The sequence below is a fragment of the Schistocerca americana genome, unplaced genomic scaffold (assembly GCF_021461395.2).
Source record: "Schistocerca americana isolate TAMUIC-IGC-003095 unplaced genomic scaffold, iqSchAmer2.1 HiC_scaffold_24, whole genome shotgun sequence".
In the NCBI taxonomy this organism is placed as follows: domain Eukaryota; kingdom Metazoa; phylum Arthropoda; class Insecta; order Orthoptera; family Acrididae; genus Schistocerca; species Schistocerca americana.
This window is the reverse complement of record NW_025725950.1, coordinates 3,961,252-3,978,806: the sequence shown is the minus strand read 5'-3', so window position 1 is coordinate 3,978,806 and position 17,555 is coordinate 3,961,252. Positions and strand designations below refer to the sequence as shown.

General features: G+C 41.5%; 1 protein-coding gene across 1 annotated transcript; it reads left to right on the top strand.

The window, feature by feature from the left end:
• The first annotated feature begins 9,825 nt into the window (after positions 1 to 9,825).
• On the top strand, positions 9,826 to 10,251 carry LOC124575366 (molybdenum cofactor biosynthesis protein 1-like). Its single transcript, XM_047131171.1, has one exon. The coding sequence runs from the start codon at positions 9,826 to 9,828 to the stop codon at positions 10,249 to 10,251; it is 426 nt and encodes a 141-aa protein (XP_046987127.1).
• The last annotated feature ends 7,304 nt before the right edge of the window (positions 10,252 to 17,555 follow it).

Below are 17,555 nucleotides of genomic sequence, written 5' to 3'. Positions count from 1 at the left end.
GTAAAACGAGTAAGTGAGAAGTGCCACTGAACTACTAACAACCATTTTCATCTACTACTAATCTGCTCACATTAATCATTATTCAAGGGGATCAGTTCTACATCATTTTATTTTTATAAATATACAGAGAAGCAACTACTTGAAAAAAGCCAATGCTCTGCTACTTAAACTGCTCTGCCACTATTTTGATTTAATACTTCATGCTAAATGGGCATTTAATTCTACACAGGACACTGTCATCTAAACTTATTCTGATAAATTCATATACTTCCTTCCTGTGCAATGTCCTTTATGCTGTCAATGCCACGTTGGGACCAGTACAGTAGTTTCTGTTCCGTGGAGAACCAACCGTACCTGCACATAGGCTATTATTATGATGGAATCACCACTTCAAAAGGCATTCCAAAGCTGCTGCCAGCTTCCCTCTGTGGAGTAAACCATCTACCATTCCAGTCTGCTCCTAGAGAATATGTTGCATGGCTAAATATGGTTTTCTGTTAGAAAGTGTTTGTGCGTTGTGTATCTGAGGTGGGACAGGTAGGTAAATTCACATATCCAGGTAAATTATTGGTGGACTGGCTAATAAAACATTTTTTACTTTAAATTTGAATATTTGGGGATTTCCAGATTGCTCCTAATTTCGGCTGGGAGATGTTAAAAGGGTGTTGCACCTGAATATAAAACAGTTTTCTTAGCCCTAAGCTCTTTACGGGTGTCAGTCCTATTGAGGAGGGGTACTCCTGGGCTGTGCACCAGAGTTTCTCCTGGGCCACCTGCAGCATCTGTACTTGTAACATGCCAAGGTCATTATACGAGTGGTCAATTGGCCATAAAGAGGTTTGGTTGGATATGTTTATGTTTAGTGTGCAATACTGCTTTCCCGTATTGCCAGTTGGTCAGCTAGATATTTGCAGCTGGCAATGCCATTTAGTTTTGCTGTAATGCAGGGATTCACCAGTGTTTATTTTGTCTGTGAGCTTGTGCTGTCCACAGGTGATTAATTGTCCCTAGATAGAAGTGTTTTTCAGCAGTTGTGTTTTCACCCGTGGTTGTGGTCGTAGTTTCCCAGGTTAAGAATGAAGTGATTGTCAGAGTGTCTCAAGTTCCTGTACAGTAGTGTGGTTGTTTTTTGAATATCTGTGTGTGAGTCTCAAGGCAGTATTCTCTGTGAAGGTCGACAGTGTGTGTGGACTGTGGTGCACTTCGTTGTGTATCACCTGTAGGCGGCACAGGCGGTCAGAGCCACGTAACCCCAGACTGCAGCTGCATGTATCATCATGGGTCTAATCAGTATCATGTACACGGACCTCGATATCCTCCTATTCAGTGTGCTTTACCTGTTGAGCTTAGAGTAACACTGTTTGAGCCTTGCATTTGCTCAGTTGGCCTGTCACTGCAGTATTTGACTTTCACACTGAAACATATTGGGCGTGTGTGTAGTGTTATTTGTCTGCAGTCTTAATGTGGGGTCCTACCCACTCATCTCATATAGGGTGCCTAAAGGATGCTGCATTCTCAAAATGCTATACAACAATTCAAGCAAACAACATTAATAGTTTTTATTACAAATAAGAAGCTTGACAATGCTTGACCTGGAATTTACAATGGTGTCGCAAGCAATAGGCGACATGCAGTATAAATCCGAGTCCTTTGCTATATACATCGTTCGTGCAAGTTTGACACACAGCTTGTGGATCACTAATAACTGTTATTGTAGCATTCTGCGCTAGGCCTGTCCGTATACTGTCCTAATCCTGTCCAAATACTGAGTGGCCGAGGCTGGCAGGAGTGGCACTTGTATTCTCTTTGTCTAGGGGCCTGCTCCCATTGTGGTGTGGTCCTTGCCAGTGGGCTATTCGCTGACGGTGTGTTCACTGCCTTCTTTGCTCTTGCGATCTTAATTTTCATTCCAGTGCTTGTGGGTATGCCAGAACACTTAATGATTGTGCAGTTGTTATGGTTTGTCAGTGAACAGAACTGCTTCACACTTGTCAGCATTTGCTTTAACACACTGTCGTTCCAGCTAGGCAGTTTTGTTTGCAGTTGCGAATTATGCCTGATGGTTTCCAGTCTTGCACTAGGATGGTAGTGTCATCTACGTAGATGGTTGCCATTGTGTTTTGTTCAGTTGGAAAGTCATTGACGTAGAGATTAGACAAGAGGGGCCCTTGGATGCTGCCTTGGAGTACTCTCACTTGTATACTGTGTTGTGTTGACTGTTTGCCCTGAATGTCGGTGTTGAAGCTTCTGTGAGTGAGATATGAGTGTGTAAGGTGTACGAGCTCGTCGGAGAGACTAGCAGTGCAGAGTTTGCGAATGAGACAATTGTTCCGTAAATGACTGAAGACCAGGAACAGTGCTCCTGTAGCTTTATGGTGTTGGGGGTGTGTGTAATATGTTCTACTACACGGAGGAGTTGTTGTGTTGTGGAGTGGTGATTGCTGAATCCAAATTGCTCCAGTCTCAGCGAGTCATTGGTGTTGCAGTGCATAGTAAGATGTTTGAGAATCATCTTCTCAACAATCTTATTTAGGGAGCTCAGCAGGCTGATGGCGCCATAATTTTGTGGTAGGGAGTGGTATTTCCCTGGCTTCCTGAACATCAGGACAGGGAAGTGTTGATGTTGTAGAATGGTATTCATCATATGTGCGAGATGCTCTATAGCTTTATTCGTGAACTCCTGGGTGACATGGTTTTGAAAGTGATTGGGACCAGGAGCTTTTCTAGTTGTTTTGTGCTTAATAACCTGTGTAATTTCATGTGTAGCAGTATGTATTGTTACATTGCACTTGGGCTGGGTTACAGGCCATGTAACCTCCTGGTCCATTTCAAGTAGCAGTGCTGGATTGGAAGGAGCCAGATTCAGTGTGAATGATGTTGCTAGTGTTCTGGTCATCAGCTCATGCTTCCCCTCCATGGAGTATGCTGGTCTGTAAGGTATTTGTAAACTTGGTGTGTAGTATTTCTTCTTGGTGGAGTGGACAGCTATTTGCCACACTCCAGGTCATGTGGTGTGCAGCCCTGCGAGTCTATTGTCCCAGTTTGTGGTTTTAAAAGTTTTAATTTAGCCTGTATGATCCCCTGGAGAATGCTAATATGCTGTTTGTACATCCAGTATCTCCCGAGATGATCTCTCATTGACATTGGCCCCTGTATTTCTGGGAGCAGGGCCATTGAGCATTCTTGTGGTGTAAGTACTGTAATGGTACCTGCTATTGCATCCTGAACTGCGGTGGTGAGGGCTTTGACAGCTTCAACAAGTTTCCTGCTTTGTGTAATTTTGGGAATTAGTGGGATACGACTTTTCAAGCATTTCCTTGAACAATGCCCAATTCACACGCTTGTAGCTCAGTATCCTGTGAGATTCATCATACTGCTGTGTTTCTTGCGAGTAAAGTATTACAGGTGTTTGATGAGGCTAAATCATGTATAATTTCAATGTTGATTGTGACTATAATGCCTATCACATCTAATGTCTATCACATTTAGTCTCTGTTCCCTGTTTTAAGTGTCACCTCAGCTGGCACTAGTGTAATGTAGTTTGGGCGCAGTGCATGTTCGCATAGTTTTTTTGCTATTGGTGTTTGATCTTTGTTAGTTCCAAGCAGAGTGTTTAGCATTAACATCACCAGTGGCTATTAGTCACTATGCTATGTTGAGTATTGTGCTGATATCGCTTGTTATGATATTACCAGATCAATTGTATATCGATATCAATGTAGTGTTCACTCAATTGACTTGACCCTAACAGCTGTGGCTTCTAGTCTTTCAGGTTCAGGGATCTTAATATTTGTGTATTCTTTGTCTCAATATATGAAGATTGCTGTTCCACCCACAGTTGTGCCTTCAGGTGGTCAGTACAGTAGATGTAATATCTTGAGAAGAGTAGTTGTTTGTGTAACTGGAGCTCAGCTTCGTTCATGAGAGCATTCCAGATTCCCTTCTCCTCCATAAATGCAGCTAGCTCTGCCCTTTTGTTGCCAATCCCATCTGCATTCCAGAATAGCATCTAGGTCAAAGTACTGTTGTTTGTGTTTTGTGGTGTATTATCTATGGAAGTGTGTGGGCAGTGTGGTGATAGCAGTTTGTATAGCAGCCATGCACTGGCTGTGTGTAGCCGTCATGAGTTTGTGCATGTGTTACGATGAAGAGCCTCAAGAGGATCTTAAGCCATGTGAGTGGGATATAGTGTCTCCACTATGCCTCTGATTGTGGTGAGAATGTTTGTTATGTCAGCCAAGGTGCTGGCAGTGGTGTTGGTGGCTGGTGGTCCTTATGTTGGTGTACTGGATGGGCTGGCTTGTGTGTTATTCATGGTTCGTATTTCATCTGGGGTCACCTGTGTTATTGCTGTGGTGAGGGGGGCAAGAGTGTGAGTTACGGTTACATTGTTCCTTTTAATGTGTTCCTATGTTTGTCTGGTCTGTTGTTGGTGTATTTGTTGTGGTGTGATAGTGTCCCCTCTTTTGTTTTTTGGGTACCTCTGTTTTATTTCGTGTGTTTGTGGTTGCCCTAGTTTGGGTGTGTCTTCTGTGATATCACAAGTGTCACAATCTGGCCTAGACAGAGTTGACTTGGTGTTGTCTGGGACCGGCAGTGTTGTCATCAGTACAGGGGCAGTTTCTAGCATTGCGGGTGTGGGTTGTGGTTCTGTTGTTGTGGGAGTGTGCCGTGAGTTTGTGGAGCTCTGTGCATCCTCAGTTCATCCACTTCCACTGACAATGCCAGTAAAAGAGATTCCACACCTTACTGGTTGGGGGGTGGGGAGTGTCTTGGAGCTGTTCTGGTTACCACTTGTCTGTCTTTGGCACTTTTGCACCTTAGAGCTTCTTTGTATGCTGCACACCATCTGTAGTTTGCACATGGACCCCTCCACATTTGGTACATTTGATAGTTGTACCAAGTTTAAAGTGTCGTGCTACACGGTTACCAGTGCATTTGCGGCACCGTGTGCCAGATCACATCGGGTGCCGCATGGCCAAACTGCTGGCAGTGGTGGCACTGTTGGGGGACACACGGAAGTGTGTATATTTCTACTACGACCATGTGAAGCAGGAGCATCTGCGTCAGAAAGTTGCAGGAGTAAGCTGTGTCATCGAACTCCACTAAATAGTTTGGCTGCAATCTGTGTGTCACGAATCCAAGAATTCATCTCATGCTCTCACAGTCCCAGCTGAGAGCTGTGATTATACCATGAAGAATGTCATTGAGGGTTGTGGTGTCAACTCCTTTCACGATGTACATTCGAGTTTTCCCCCCTTGGGTGTTATATTTATGATACTCAATTCCCCCAGCTTTGACGATTTTCAGGAGATTTGTGCAATCTGTTTTGTTGCATACATACAGTGATACATGGTCCCTTGTGAGTTTTGTGTTTGGTATATTGTGGGGAGTGACATTCTACAAATGTCTTTTTTAGCTTGCCGGGGCAAGTGTAATTGTGTATTATGACCAGTGGGAAGCCAGTCGGTGTAGTGTTCTGCGTAGCGGCTGGGGTAGTGTTGTGTAGTTGAGGTGCTGCAGAATTGTTTGTATGGTCCCTCATATTACCGATGCTCAGAACTGGTGTTGGTAAAAGCACGCTGCATTTGCCGTGTGAGTCAGTAGGCTCAGTTGTTCATGTATGTTGCTGCTGATTGCATTTTGGACCCACCAGCTTCGAAGGTCCATCTTTGTTCCACGGAGCTGTCACTTCCAGCTCGAGGACTACTGCGGTGGTATTGAGGGCCTCTCTAGTATATTCACTGGTGGTGTGACTGGTGTTGGTGTTGCTGTTGCTGTTGCGTTGCTTCCACCCGTCAGTTGGACAATGAGCTCATGCTGTCTCCGAGCCATTGCTTCTTGATTTGTGGCAGCAAAGTCCAGATTTAGCTGGTTCGTCACTTACTGATAGGTGGCAAAGCAAGACAGAAACGTCAAAGGGAACAGATGGCACTCCTGCCTCTTGTGCTGCAGTCTTGCTACGGGTCGTCGGGTGGGATCTGCTTGGTGGATCTGCGTCTCCCAGACATAAGGATACTTTTAAGGATAGAATGTGGATATGAGACAATTTTACTTTTTCGTCTGAAAAGACAATTTTGCTTTTTTAGTGTACATACAGAAGAGGGGAGTCCTTATGACTCACTTGTGCAAGATGCAATGCTCAGTGCAAGAGAGCACGGGTGGAAGACGGCAGCCTGTACTGGACAGTGTTGTCCAATGTGAACGTGCCCCGGACACTGAAATACCCTATTAAAGAATGGGAGAGTCACACTGGGGAAGTTCCAACCACAGTTGCAGGAACTTTGAGCCAGAACTCATGGCCACCTAGCACTGTCAAGTGTGTAGCAGCGTGTGCTTGTAGGTGACACTCCAAAGAGTGTCCTGTGGCATCTACACCAGTTTTAGCGTATGTGTAACACAAATATCCTCTCGCAGCTACTGCAGGTACAGGGGGAAGGCAGCTGCTCAGCTGCGACTCACCCATAGTACTGCCCGAGGTTTTCCTTGGTGGGAGGACTGGAACGAGGTGCACCAAGCCTTGTGATGCCCATTGAGGAACTGTTGGAGTGAGACGTAGTGACTCTGAGGTCAAGAAAGCTGGCAGTGACCAGAACAGGGTGTGCTGACTCCCCCCCCCCCCCTCCCCCTCCCACCATACTGCTTTCAGTGATGCCATTGCAGAGGATTACACTGTGGTTGGTCATCTGGTTTTTATGTGGGCCAGAACATGAAGCTTTCCTTTGCTTTTTTTTGCTAAATTGACTCATACTTCTGGACACAAACACCTATACAGAGCAAATGTATTGGCATCCAGGGTTGGGTTATTTGGGGGGGGAGTGACAGTTTGTTATTGTTTCCGCCCCCCTCACCCAGCTTCCCTCAAAAATGCAACTCGCTAGCAACCTCGCTGTTAGCATACGACAGACATCTACAATTTTAATAACAATAATAAACACACAAAAATATATTAAATTATTCAATATAATAGTAACAATACAAATAGGTGGATCAAAGAAGGAAGAAAACATAGAACAAACAAAAGAACTTCATAAAGTGTACAAACTGACATGGACACACTGTAATAAAAGAAACATTTCAGTACAAGGCAAACACATGCGCTATAATACAGTTATAGTATCAGAAGCACTCTTCGCATCAGAAATGACCACAATCTGTGGACCAGGCACCACAAAGCAGAAAGAATACAATGCAAAATCCTCAGAAAATTTTTTGGAGCAGTGCACAGAGATGGCATATGGATGAAGAGATCAACCAGAGAATTATAAGAACACAGAGGCAGATTCAGTCACAATCAGAAAACACCGACTAACATTCTGTGGACACATACACACAATGAACAGCGACAGATTCACAAAGGGATTTAGGATGTAGTAAATGCCTTAATCAAAAAAACCAGTTGGTTTAAAGAGATAGAAGAATGCCAAAACGAGCAGGAATCAGAATGGAAATGATGAATGAAAGAGACAAATTCAGAATCAAAATTATGAACATAAAACTTGAAGTAAAGGGAAGGAAGAAAACAGAGAAAATATGTACATATCAAAGGAAACAGGAACACAGTCAAAGAATGAAAAGATTTTGGGAAGAGAAAAGGGAGGAGGAAAGAAGGAAAAAGCTGAACAACCATGTAACAACGAAGTTGAACTCTGTCAGAGTGTGTGCTCACCATCATTATTTCAATAAACATTATGACTGAACAGAGGTCTGCTAACACATGTGAATGAGGGGAATACTGTTTCTATCAGTGATTTCCAACTGTGTTCGGGAAGTCATTCTTTCTGTTGTTGTTGTATCGGATCTGTTGACAGCTGGTATGTTCAACCCAGTGGTGTGCAGCTTTACCCGGCTGGAATGTTGTCAATCAGACCAAAAGCATGTCCTTGTGGGCAGACCCTAGCACGAGCAACTGAAAAGTGTCCTTTATTAAATGTAGCTTGTCATTGCTGGAAGAACTTGGCATTTTTGACACACTTCTGTTTCCATGCTACCTCCTTCTCCAAAAGTTATGTGTGCATTTGGAAATTGGTGAAGTATGAAATATAAAGACATCGTGTCATTCTGCCACATCTGTCTGTAGTGTGCATTTTGGGGTGCGTGTACGATACAAGGCATTTAGGTATGATGAGGTTACTTAGCCATTAATGTTCACAATGGCTGGCATAAAGGAAACATGACAAGTATTACATTAGAAAGCAACAGCGATAGCTTTCCGACCGCATAAATTCTACTAGGCGGGGTCAGAAGCAGACACAGTGGCCTGTGCCAGATACGAGGGTTGGAAGTGGCTGAAATGTGAGTCGTGGGACAAAGAGAAAGAGAGAGAGAGAGAACACACAGACAGCACCATAAAGCATTCCCCATCTCTTTCTGCACAGAATGCACCACACTGCTGCCTTCTTAAGTGCACCCCAGTATAATATGTTGTTTGGGAAGTGGGTGGTAGTTTTCACCATTGCCACGACCTCCCCTTATATCCACTCCTGCAAGATTGTGAAATCTACAGCCACTGAGGAGATTTATGTGAGATGTTCCTATCAACTTTGTGTAATATTCATATTGCACACTTCTGCAGACAAAACAGATTTTTGACCTTAGCTTAGGAAAGAAAAGAATCATAACAGATCATTAAGGTTCAAAGAACTTGTCTTGAACACTGTAAGGGATCCGTGATCCCACAAACAAAGATGCTAGTATCTGACGCCCAGGTCGATAGCGGACAGGAGTAGATTGTCGAGCGCTGCAGTAGGCAGTGAGACTAGTGCTGAGTGCGCAGTAGTATGGTAGAGTGTCAAGTGAGCAGTAGAGCAGGAAAGACGGGCAAGAATGGTGGTCGAGTGAGTTGTAAACGGTAAAATTCACTGGAGTATGACGAGTGAGCACGTCCCCCTGATCGTCGTGGGGTTGACTCTCACTAATGCCGATTCGCAAGTGATAAGAAACAGAAAGTGACAAGTGCCGAATTATGTGTTTCACGTCAACCGTGTCGGCCAGCAACAACCATGGATTGCAGTGAGGATTGTTGTGAATGTTAACCATCAGCATTGCGTGTGACAAAGTACTGAAAATCAGCAATCAATAAAAAGAGATAACCACAATTAGACGTGTAAGGCAAAGGTAGCAACTGCCTCAGAATTTGTGTGTTAGTAGGAAATATATATCAGTTGTACATCACAACCTTTCTGATTCTTAACAATAGACAAACTTTCAATCATTAGCTATTCCGTCCCAGAACAGCCGCATTCGGTTGAAATACTCCTGAAACCACAGCAGAACAACCAATAGCCTTTCATCCATTAAGCACACGGTCATATATCATAATAATTAACTGTTTGGTGGCTTCGGTAAATTACCAGAAATCCAGTAAAGGAATTAATCGGGGGTGTTTCAACACGAATGCTTAAAAATTCTTTTGTAGTTAACCTATTTTCAGATTATGAAGAGTTCTTTGTTACAGCTTGTATTTTTGTTCCAGGTGGCCCTGAACTTGATGGCTGTAGTGATGTCGTGAAGGCACAAAGTTGGAAGTTGTTAAACCTTCAGAAACAAGATTTTCAAAAGTACTTCTTCTGAGATACCAATATTTCACCCCTGTTTGTGTCGGATACACAGACGTCTCAGTTGTTGTCACGTAATTTGAGTGTAGTGACTGAATCTAGAAAACAGTTTCTTTTGCTTCCCTGTGCCCCAAGCATTATGTGCAATGCAGGACTCCTAACAAAACAAACACACAGAGCACAGCCCTCTGTCTTCTCTTGCCGTTTCTGCAGTTTGGGAGCACAGTCCGAAAGTCAGACTCATGTTGACCGGTCTGGCAGGGCGAAAATGGTCAACGTGGGTTCGAAGCTGGTGACAGAACGGACTGCTACAGCACGAGCAAAGGTTTTTGTGGGACCCGAACTGATGAAACTCATACGAGAAAATGGCCTGAAGGTACTTAGCGTTGCTCGCCTGGCGGGAATTGTGGGGTCCAAGCAGACGTCCAGGCTTATCCCTCTGTGTCATAACATATCTTTATCCTCTGTGGCTGTGGACATTGAACTGGACTCTGCTCTCAACTGTGTGATTATAACTGGCACGGCAAAGTGTAGAGGGCAGATGGGCATGGAGATGGAAGCTCTCGCTGCTGTATCGGTGTCTGCCTTAACAGTGTACGATATGTGCAAAGCTGTGAGTCATGACATTGTGATATCTGAAATAATGCTTCTGGCCAAAAGTGGGGGAACTAGAGGAGACTTCCACCGGACATGAGCATCTGTGTGGGGCAGTGAAATAAGTTAAGTATACCTGGTGTGATGTAGACAAATTTCAAAGTCTGTTCATAGTTATCATAAATTATATACACATCGAATTGGCCTGAATATAAGTTGCACCTTTAATTTCGAAAAAGAGAGAAACTTAATTAAAAATAATTTGTCAAGTTGCCCATTTACAAAAGCTTTTCAAAATGTGATTTACCCTTAACCAGTTTTTTTGTAGTACACTATAGATAAATTACACACAAAAACAAAGCTTTCAGTTGCAGTTTTCATGTAAGACACTCTTAACTTCACTAACATTCATTGTTTTGTCACTGTCAGTATTTTTGTCACTCTCCTCCCAAAGTACAGTGCCGTCGCTACAATCCCGGGCATTGCATGTGCAGCATTTCTTGAACCGTACCTTTAAAAAGCACATCTGTTAGATGAATAACTGTGAGTTTGAAATTTGCAACGTAACTGTACGGAATTCCAAAATTTTCTCTCAATGTTGTGCTTCATTGGTGAAGAATAAATTATATTCTTTAGTTAGAGAAAAACTGTGCCTGTCCCATTGTCTAAAATAGTGAAACTGTGAGAATGGTAATACAGAGGGGTCCAGAAAAATGTAGACTCTCTTTGATAGTCAATATTGATGGAACAAAATGGCATAGTGTCAAAATTCTTGCATGGGAGGAAGATCATTTTGTGTGTTCAAAGTGACACCTGTTAGCAGCCAAGCAACATCAATGTTGCTGAATTGTTGACTGAAGTACAGCTGTCAATGTTGCCAGTGTGGTAGCTGCACAGGATGTCTTGATGGTTTCTCATATCTCATTCAGTGTAGCTGGGTTCTGTTGGTAAACTTTGTTTGTCGAGGTCCCCCATTGGTAGAAGTCGAGAATTGTAAGGTCCCATGAACTTGGTGGGCACTTGACAGTTCCTCTTCGACTTATCTGTCGTCCAGGTATATTTTCATCTAAGTAGAATCTGATATCTCTGTGGTGGTGAGGCAGAGTACAGTCTTGTAGGTAAAAATCTTTTGTTTCCAAACACCACTTGGATGGCTAATAAAATCAATGTTTGCCGTATATGATACACCTCACCAGTTATGTACCTTCAAAGAAGAATGGGTCAGAGAAACAATACTATGACGGACCACACCACACATTAACACCAAGTGAAGTAACATGTTTGTCCATGTGAACATGAGGATTTTCAGCAGCCCAATACACGCAGCTATGACAGTTTACATTACCATTCAGGTTGAATTGTGCCTCATTAGGCCAGATAACCTTCCCTGCAAACCATTCATCTTCGTGAAGCATGCCTTCAGACCACTCGTAGTGCTCCATCCTTTGATTCGAGTTGTCCTCATTCATAGTGTGAAACAATCTTGGAATGTACACTTTCCACTTTGCAGTCTTCAGAATTTATCATGCACTTGATCAGCTTATCCCACTTCCCCATACACAATGCTTCATAGATTTTTGAGATGATCTAGAAAAATGTTGCAATACAGCAGTGCTGGAACCTGGAGGTTGATGTTGTTGTTCAGAGGACCTTTCCTTGTGCACATTTTAAACAGCATTGTCGGCTTAAAATTTATACCAAATACAATAAATTGTTGTTTCAGTACAGCCTTGCATTGCTCAAACAATAGTTGTACTTCATCCAGTGCTGCATTGTCATCTGCTGGAAACCCACACGACGAGATCTGTTGGGAAAACAGTGGTTTATGCTACCACTCAAAATTGCAGCCATATAACACTTTGTTCCAAAGGTAATAACTATCAGAGAATGTCTACATTTTTCTGGATCCCTCTGTAGTCACTACCTAAATGGGATAGCAACAAAGAGAATGTTTGCATTGCTACCTCATACACAACAATTGATTTACAAACTGTAGTGATATTTTTGTTTCATTTCAAACTTAAGAAAAAGCACTACAGTTGAGGTTTCTATGATTCATGAAAGTCCCAGTTTTTATGGGAGATTTTTTGTAGAAATGGTGTATCTTATATTCAGGCCAATATGGTACCCGTTTCCATCCTGTTTTAAGTCTTAATTCAAAATATTTATCTTTCTTTTTCCAATACCTGATCAGTTTGAGAGAGATATTTAAAAAAAAAAAATAAGCACTAGCAAGTACGTTAATTTGCTATTGTTAAAACTTTTTCTCGTGCATGTTCTCTACAATTTTGATATGACACCACCTGCACTCTTATCTTGTTGCCAGTAAAAAGTGAGTAAGTAGGTCATTAAACTCTCTCTCTCTCTCTGTGCCCTCCCCCAGCTGTGTGGTAGTGTCCTCTGTGTTGCTCTATTGTTTCAATTTTTGATGGTCCCGTGCTGTGAAAAGTTGAGGTGAAGTGTTCATTCTTAAATAAATAGTGTGTGTCAGCTCTTTTCTCCTAGGATCAGGTTGTCATTGCTGTGTTCATTGATGTAAAATGACACTTTTTTAACAGTTCCTAAAAGGTGCACCACTTCATTGACACTTGTGCTCAGGTGTAGAGCATATTGGCCAGACTAATTTACATGTTTCAGCTTTACACTGTATGGTATCCTCTTTTTTAAAGGCCTGTTATCTTTCTTGTGTGTGACTAGTCCAGAGATTGAAAATGTTTTATTTTGTAAGTTACCAATCCAGAACAGGTTTCTGTCAATTTAATTCTTCAGGTTTTTCCAGAAGTTTGCTGAAATTCCTGAGTTGTCCTCCCGGGATTGGAATGACTCCTTACCCTCTCCCTTAAAACCCACATCCTTTCGTCTTTCCCTCTTTCCTGATGAAGCAACCGTTGGTTGCGAAAGCTAGAATTTTGTGTGTATGATTGTGTTTGTTTGTGTGTCTATCGACCTGCCAGTGCTTTCGTATGGTAAGTCACATCATTTTTGTTTTTAGATATATTTTCCTGCATGGAATGTTTCCCTCTTATTATGCGTTCAGTTAACTAAGTAGAAATCAGTAATATCTTATCTCAGTGAGGAACTTGAAACTTTCAGCACAGGTCAGGAGCATGTAGAGGTGCTCTTCCTCTACTTGAAAAGAACAGTTGACCACGCACTGAGTAGATAGGTTCCTAGTAGAACAGTTCATAATGGGATGGAACCTCCGTGGTATACAGTCACTGTAAAGAAAACTTCTAAAGGAACAGAGATTACTGCATAATAGGTGTAAAACAAAGTGTAGGATTATAGATTGAGAGACGCTGGATGAAACATGTTTGGCTGTCAAGAGAGCAATGCATGAAGCCTTCAATGACTACTGTAGCAGAATATTGTCAAATGACATTTCACAAAATCCAAATAAATTCTGGTCGTATGTAAGGGCTGTTAGTGGCAAAAAAGTTAGTGTCCAGTCCCTAGCAAGTGAGACAGGAACTGAAATTGAGGGTAGCAAAGTAAAAGCTGAAATTCTGAACTCGATTTTCAAATGTTCCTTTGCAAATAAAAACCCAGGAGAACTGCCCCAATTCAATCCTCGTACACTGAAAAAATGAACGAAATAGGTATTAGTGTCAGTTGTGTTGAGAAACAGTTGAAATCATTAAACAAAGCTCCAGACCCCGATGGAATCACAGTCAGATTCTATATTGAATTTGTGGCTGAGTTATCCTCTCTTCTCACTGTAATCTATCCAAAAAACCTTACCTAGTTTTTGGAAAAAGTTACAGATCACACCCGTCTACAAGAAGGGTTGTAGGAGTGACAAAACTACCATCCAGTAGCCATGACATCAATTTGTTGTAGATTCTTAGAAAATATTTTGAGCTCAAACATAATGAGGTATCTCGAACGGAACTACCTTCTCAATATCAACCAGCATGGTTTTCAAAAACATAGATGATATGAAATCCAACTCTCACTTTTCTCACATAACTTGCTGAAAGCGTTGGATCAAGGCAACAGGTAGATTGTGTTTCTTGATTTCCTAACAGTTTTTGATTCTGTTCCACACCTACACTTACTGTGAAAAGTACGATCATATGGGGTATCAAGTGAAATACGTGACTGGATTGAGGACTTTTTGATAAGAAGGACACAGCATGTTACCTTGGATGGAGAGTCATCATCAGATGTAGAAGTAACTTCAGGTGTGCCCCAGGGAAGTGTGTTGGGGACCTTGCAGTTCTTGTCCATTAATGACCTTGCTGTAAATCAGGATTTTTGCAGATGATGCAGCTATCTGTAATGAAGTGCTATTTCAGAGAAGCTGCATAAATATTCAGTCAGATCTTGATGAGATTTCAACATGGTGCAGTGATTGGCAACTTGCTCTGAATGTTTAGAAATGTATAAACTTAGTATCCTGTGACTATAATATTGGTGAGTCACTGTCGGAATCTGCCAACTCGTACAAATACCTGTGTGTAACACTTTGTAGGAATATGAAATGGCATGATCACATAGGTTCAGTTGTGGGTAAAGCAGGTTGTAGACCTTGGTGTATTGGTATAATAATGGGGAAGTGCAATCAGTCTACTAAAGAGATGCTTACAAGTCATTCTTGTGACCCCCCCCCTCCCACCCCCCCTAGACTATTGCTAAAGTGTGTGGGACTTGTACCAGATGAGACTAGCAGGAGACATTGAATGTATACAAAGAAACGCAGCATGGTCACAGGTTTGCTTAATCCATGGGAGAGTGTCACAGAGATACTGAAGGAACTGAAATGCAGACTGTTGAAGACAGGTGTAAACTATCCCAAGAAAGTGTATTAGCAAAGTTTCAAGAACTGTCTTTAAATGATTACTCTAGGGATATACCACAACCCGCCCCCCCCCCCCGCCACCCCCCCCACCCGCCCCCACATATTGCTCTCACAGGGGTCGTGAAGATAAGATTAGAATGATTACTGCTCACACAGAGGCATTCAGACAAATTCAGACAATCATTCTTCCACGCTCCATACATGAATGAAACAGCAAGAAACCCTGATAACTGGTACAATGGGACTTACCCTGTACCATGCACCTCCTGGTGGATTGCAGATTATAAACGTAGATGTGAACTGACAGTCTTTTACATGTGCATAAGGGAAACATCTAATCACCTTTATTTTACCAAGACAAAATTTATGATTTTCTAAAGTTTCAAACCTTGACAGGAAATAATGGATTAGGCTGTCCGTAAATTATAAACTAACATTATTGTGATGATGGAAAATCTCATATAAAGACGTGAAACAAATACTAACAAAGAGATAGAGGGGTTGGCCAGTACAGCCAATAGATACACAAAACATAACAGAAAATTTACGTATCCTAGCTTTTGGAACTTTGTTCCTTCGTCAGGGAGGAGAGAGGGGAAAGAAGGGGAAGAAGAGAAAGTGGATTCAGTTACTCACAACCCAGGTTATGAAGCAACAGGGTAGAGGTAAACAGGGAGGGTAGCAAAGATGGAGGCATGGGTGTATACTCTACAGTATGTCAACATGTTGCCTTGACCTGTTTGATAACCAGGTCTGGCTCCAATTTAGTGCACACGGGACATCATCGAACAACTCCAGTGTCTCCCAAAAACAGCATTAACCATCCCTGTTTTGATGACAATGTGAAACAGGCATGGAACGTCATCCCACAAACTCATAACCAGCACAATGCATGCACGTTTGCATGCTTATATTCGGGCAGTTACACTGGATTTCAATGCATTAGTGTATCAGATTTGCAATGGTGTATCTCACACTTATATTATCCTGTGATCTTGCAATGTTAATCACTTAAATAAGTTACTTAGACATATATGTTCCTGAAATTTCATTACTCTACGTTAATTACTTTTTGGTGTTGCAATTTTTTTTTTTTTTTCAGTGTACATGATGACTACAATAATACATTATAATGTTTCTCCAGTGGTTTCAACATTAACTTTTTAACAGAAAAGATTTTGCTTACAGTTCATTTTTAAGTTAACATTTCTAAACTTTTTAACAATCCATATTAAAGCTAGCAATAGTAACTATATTAATAATTGCTACTGTAAACAGTTACACATATGGACATCAGTTTTGAATATTGGGTTTTGAGTGTAAATAATGTTTTATGTAAGTGTTTGTATTGATACTTAAAATTAAATGTCATGTAATGAATGTCCACTGTTTTGTTGGATCAAGTTATTTACGAACGCGATGTACTGTGTTCTTCCATTAGAGAATGAGACTGTATTGTTTATCGGTTTCATTACAAAATGCTAATAAGCTTTTAGTTAGAAAACCTTCTATAACTAGAATTATTAATATGAGAAAAATAGGAACAATGAAGGAACGGAAGATCAGTTGCAGAAACAAGAGTAGCTCTGAGTTGCAAGAGTGGTTGCTTTTCCCACCCATGTAATTAACTGGCATTATCACCACTATTAACTTACCGTGGTTTCACATCTCATCTGTTCATTGTTCCCCATGTCCTGCCCTTGTGTTCACCCTTCCTATTAGACCATATATGCCTCTGTTACTGTAATCGATATGTAAACAATATTTATCACATGACCTTTTTTTGTTACAGGTTGTAATATTTGACATTGCAGCTTTTGAAAATGGAGCAGGATGTTGTGCCCTCTTTCCTATTGGAGTGTTTCTCTGTGATCAGAATTGGAGGCAGACAATTCACTTGAACTTCCATTGCTGTTGTTGATGTCTTTGAATCATGTTGTTTCTTTGTGATTAATAAAAAAATTATACAATCCAATGGTTTCTTCACCTTGTCTTTAAAAATTCCAGACCTATTGTTCAAACACATATTTTGAGAGTTATGCATCTGAGTATTTTTGTGGAAAGTGCATTTCACACATACTTTCAAGATAAATTGAATAATGACCACCATTTTGTGTGTTGGGGAAGATAATTTGATACAGCTAAATGCATATACAGGTACACACATTTGCTCGTGCCTGAGACAAAGTGAGAGTGATTCAAAGGAAGAATTCACTACTTTTTACCTAATTTCTGAATAACTCGTACTTTCGTCAGAAATGTCACAATGCAAAGTTGATTAGATAAAGGGACAAAAATGAGAGCAAAATATAATTTGAATATCAGAAAAAATAACCAATTAGTGTTTGTGTAATACTTTACGGCAAGCCTAAAATTAATTTTTAAGCATTGGGATATCTGGGATGGAATAACAATAATATGGAATAGGATAGCTTTCTGCTCCCCACCTAGAGGAGACACTGAGTGGCAGACTGGCACATTGAAGGAAGATTTTTAGATATTAGAAAGTATGGGACAGTCCTCATCTAGCAGGTGTGGTGGTGTGAGGCCGGGGTGGGAGCAGGTAATGGCCTAGATATGTGAGACAGAGAGACTAGCAAAGG

What these genes read in the sequence shown, in the direction of transcription:
- LOC124575366 (XM_047131171.1), top strand. Translation starts at nt 9,826, where the DNA reads ATGGTCAACGTGGGTTCGAAGCTGGTGACAGAACGGACTGCTACAGCA.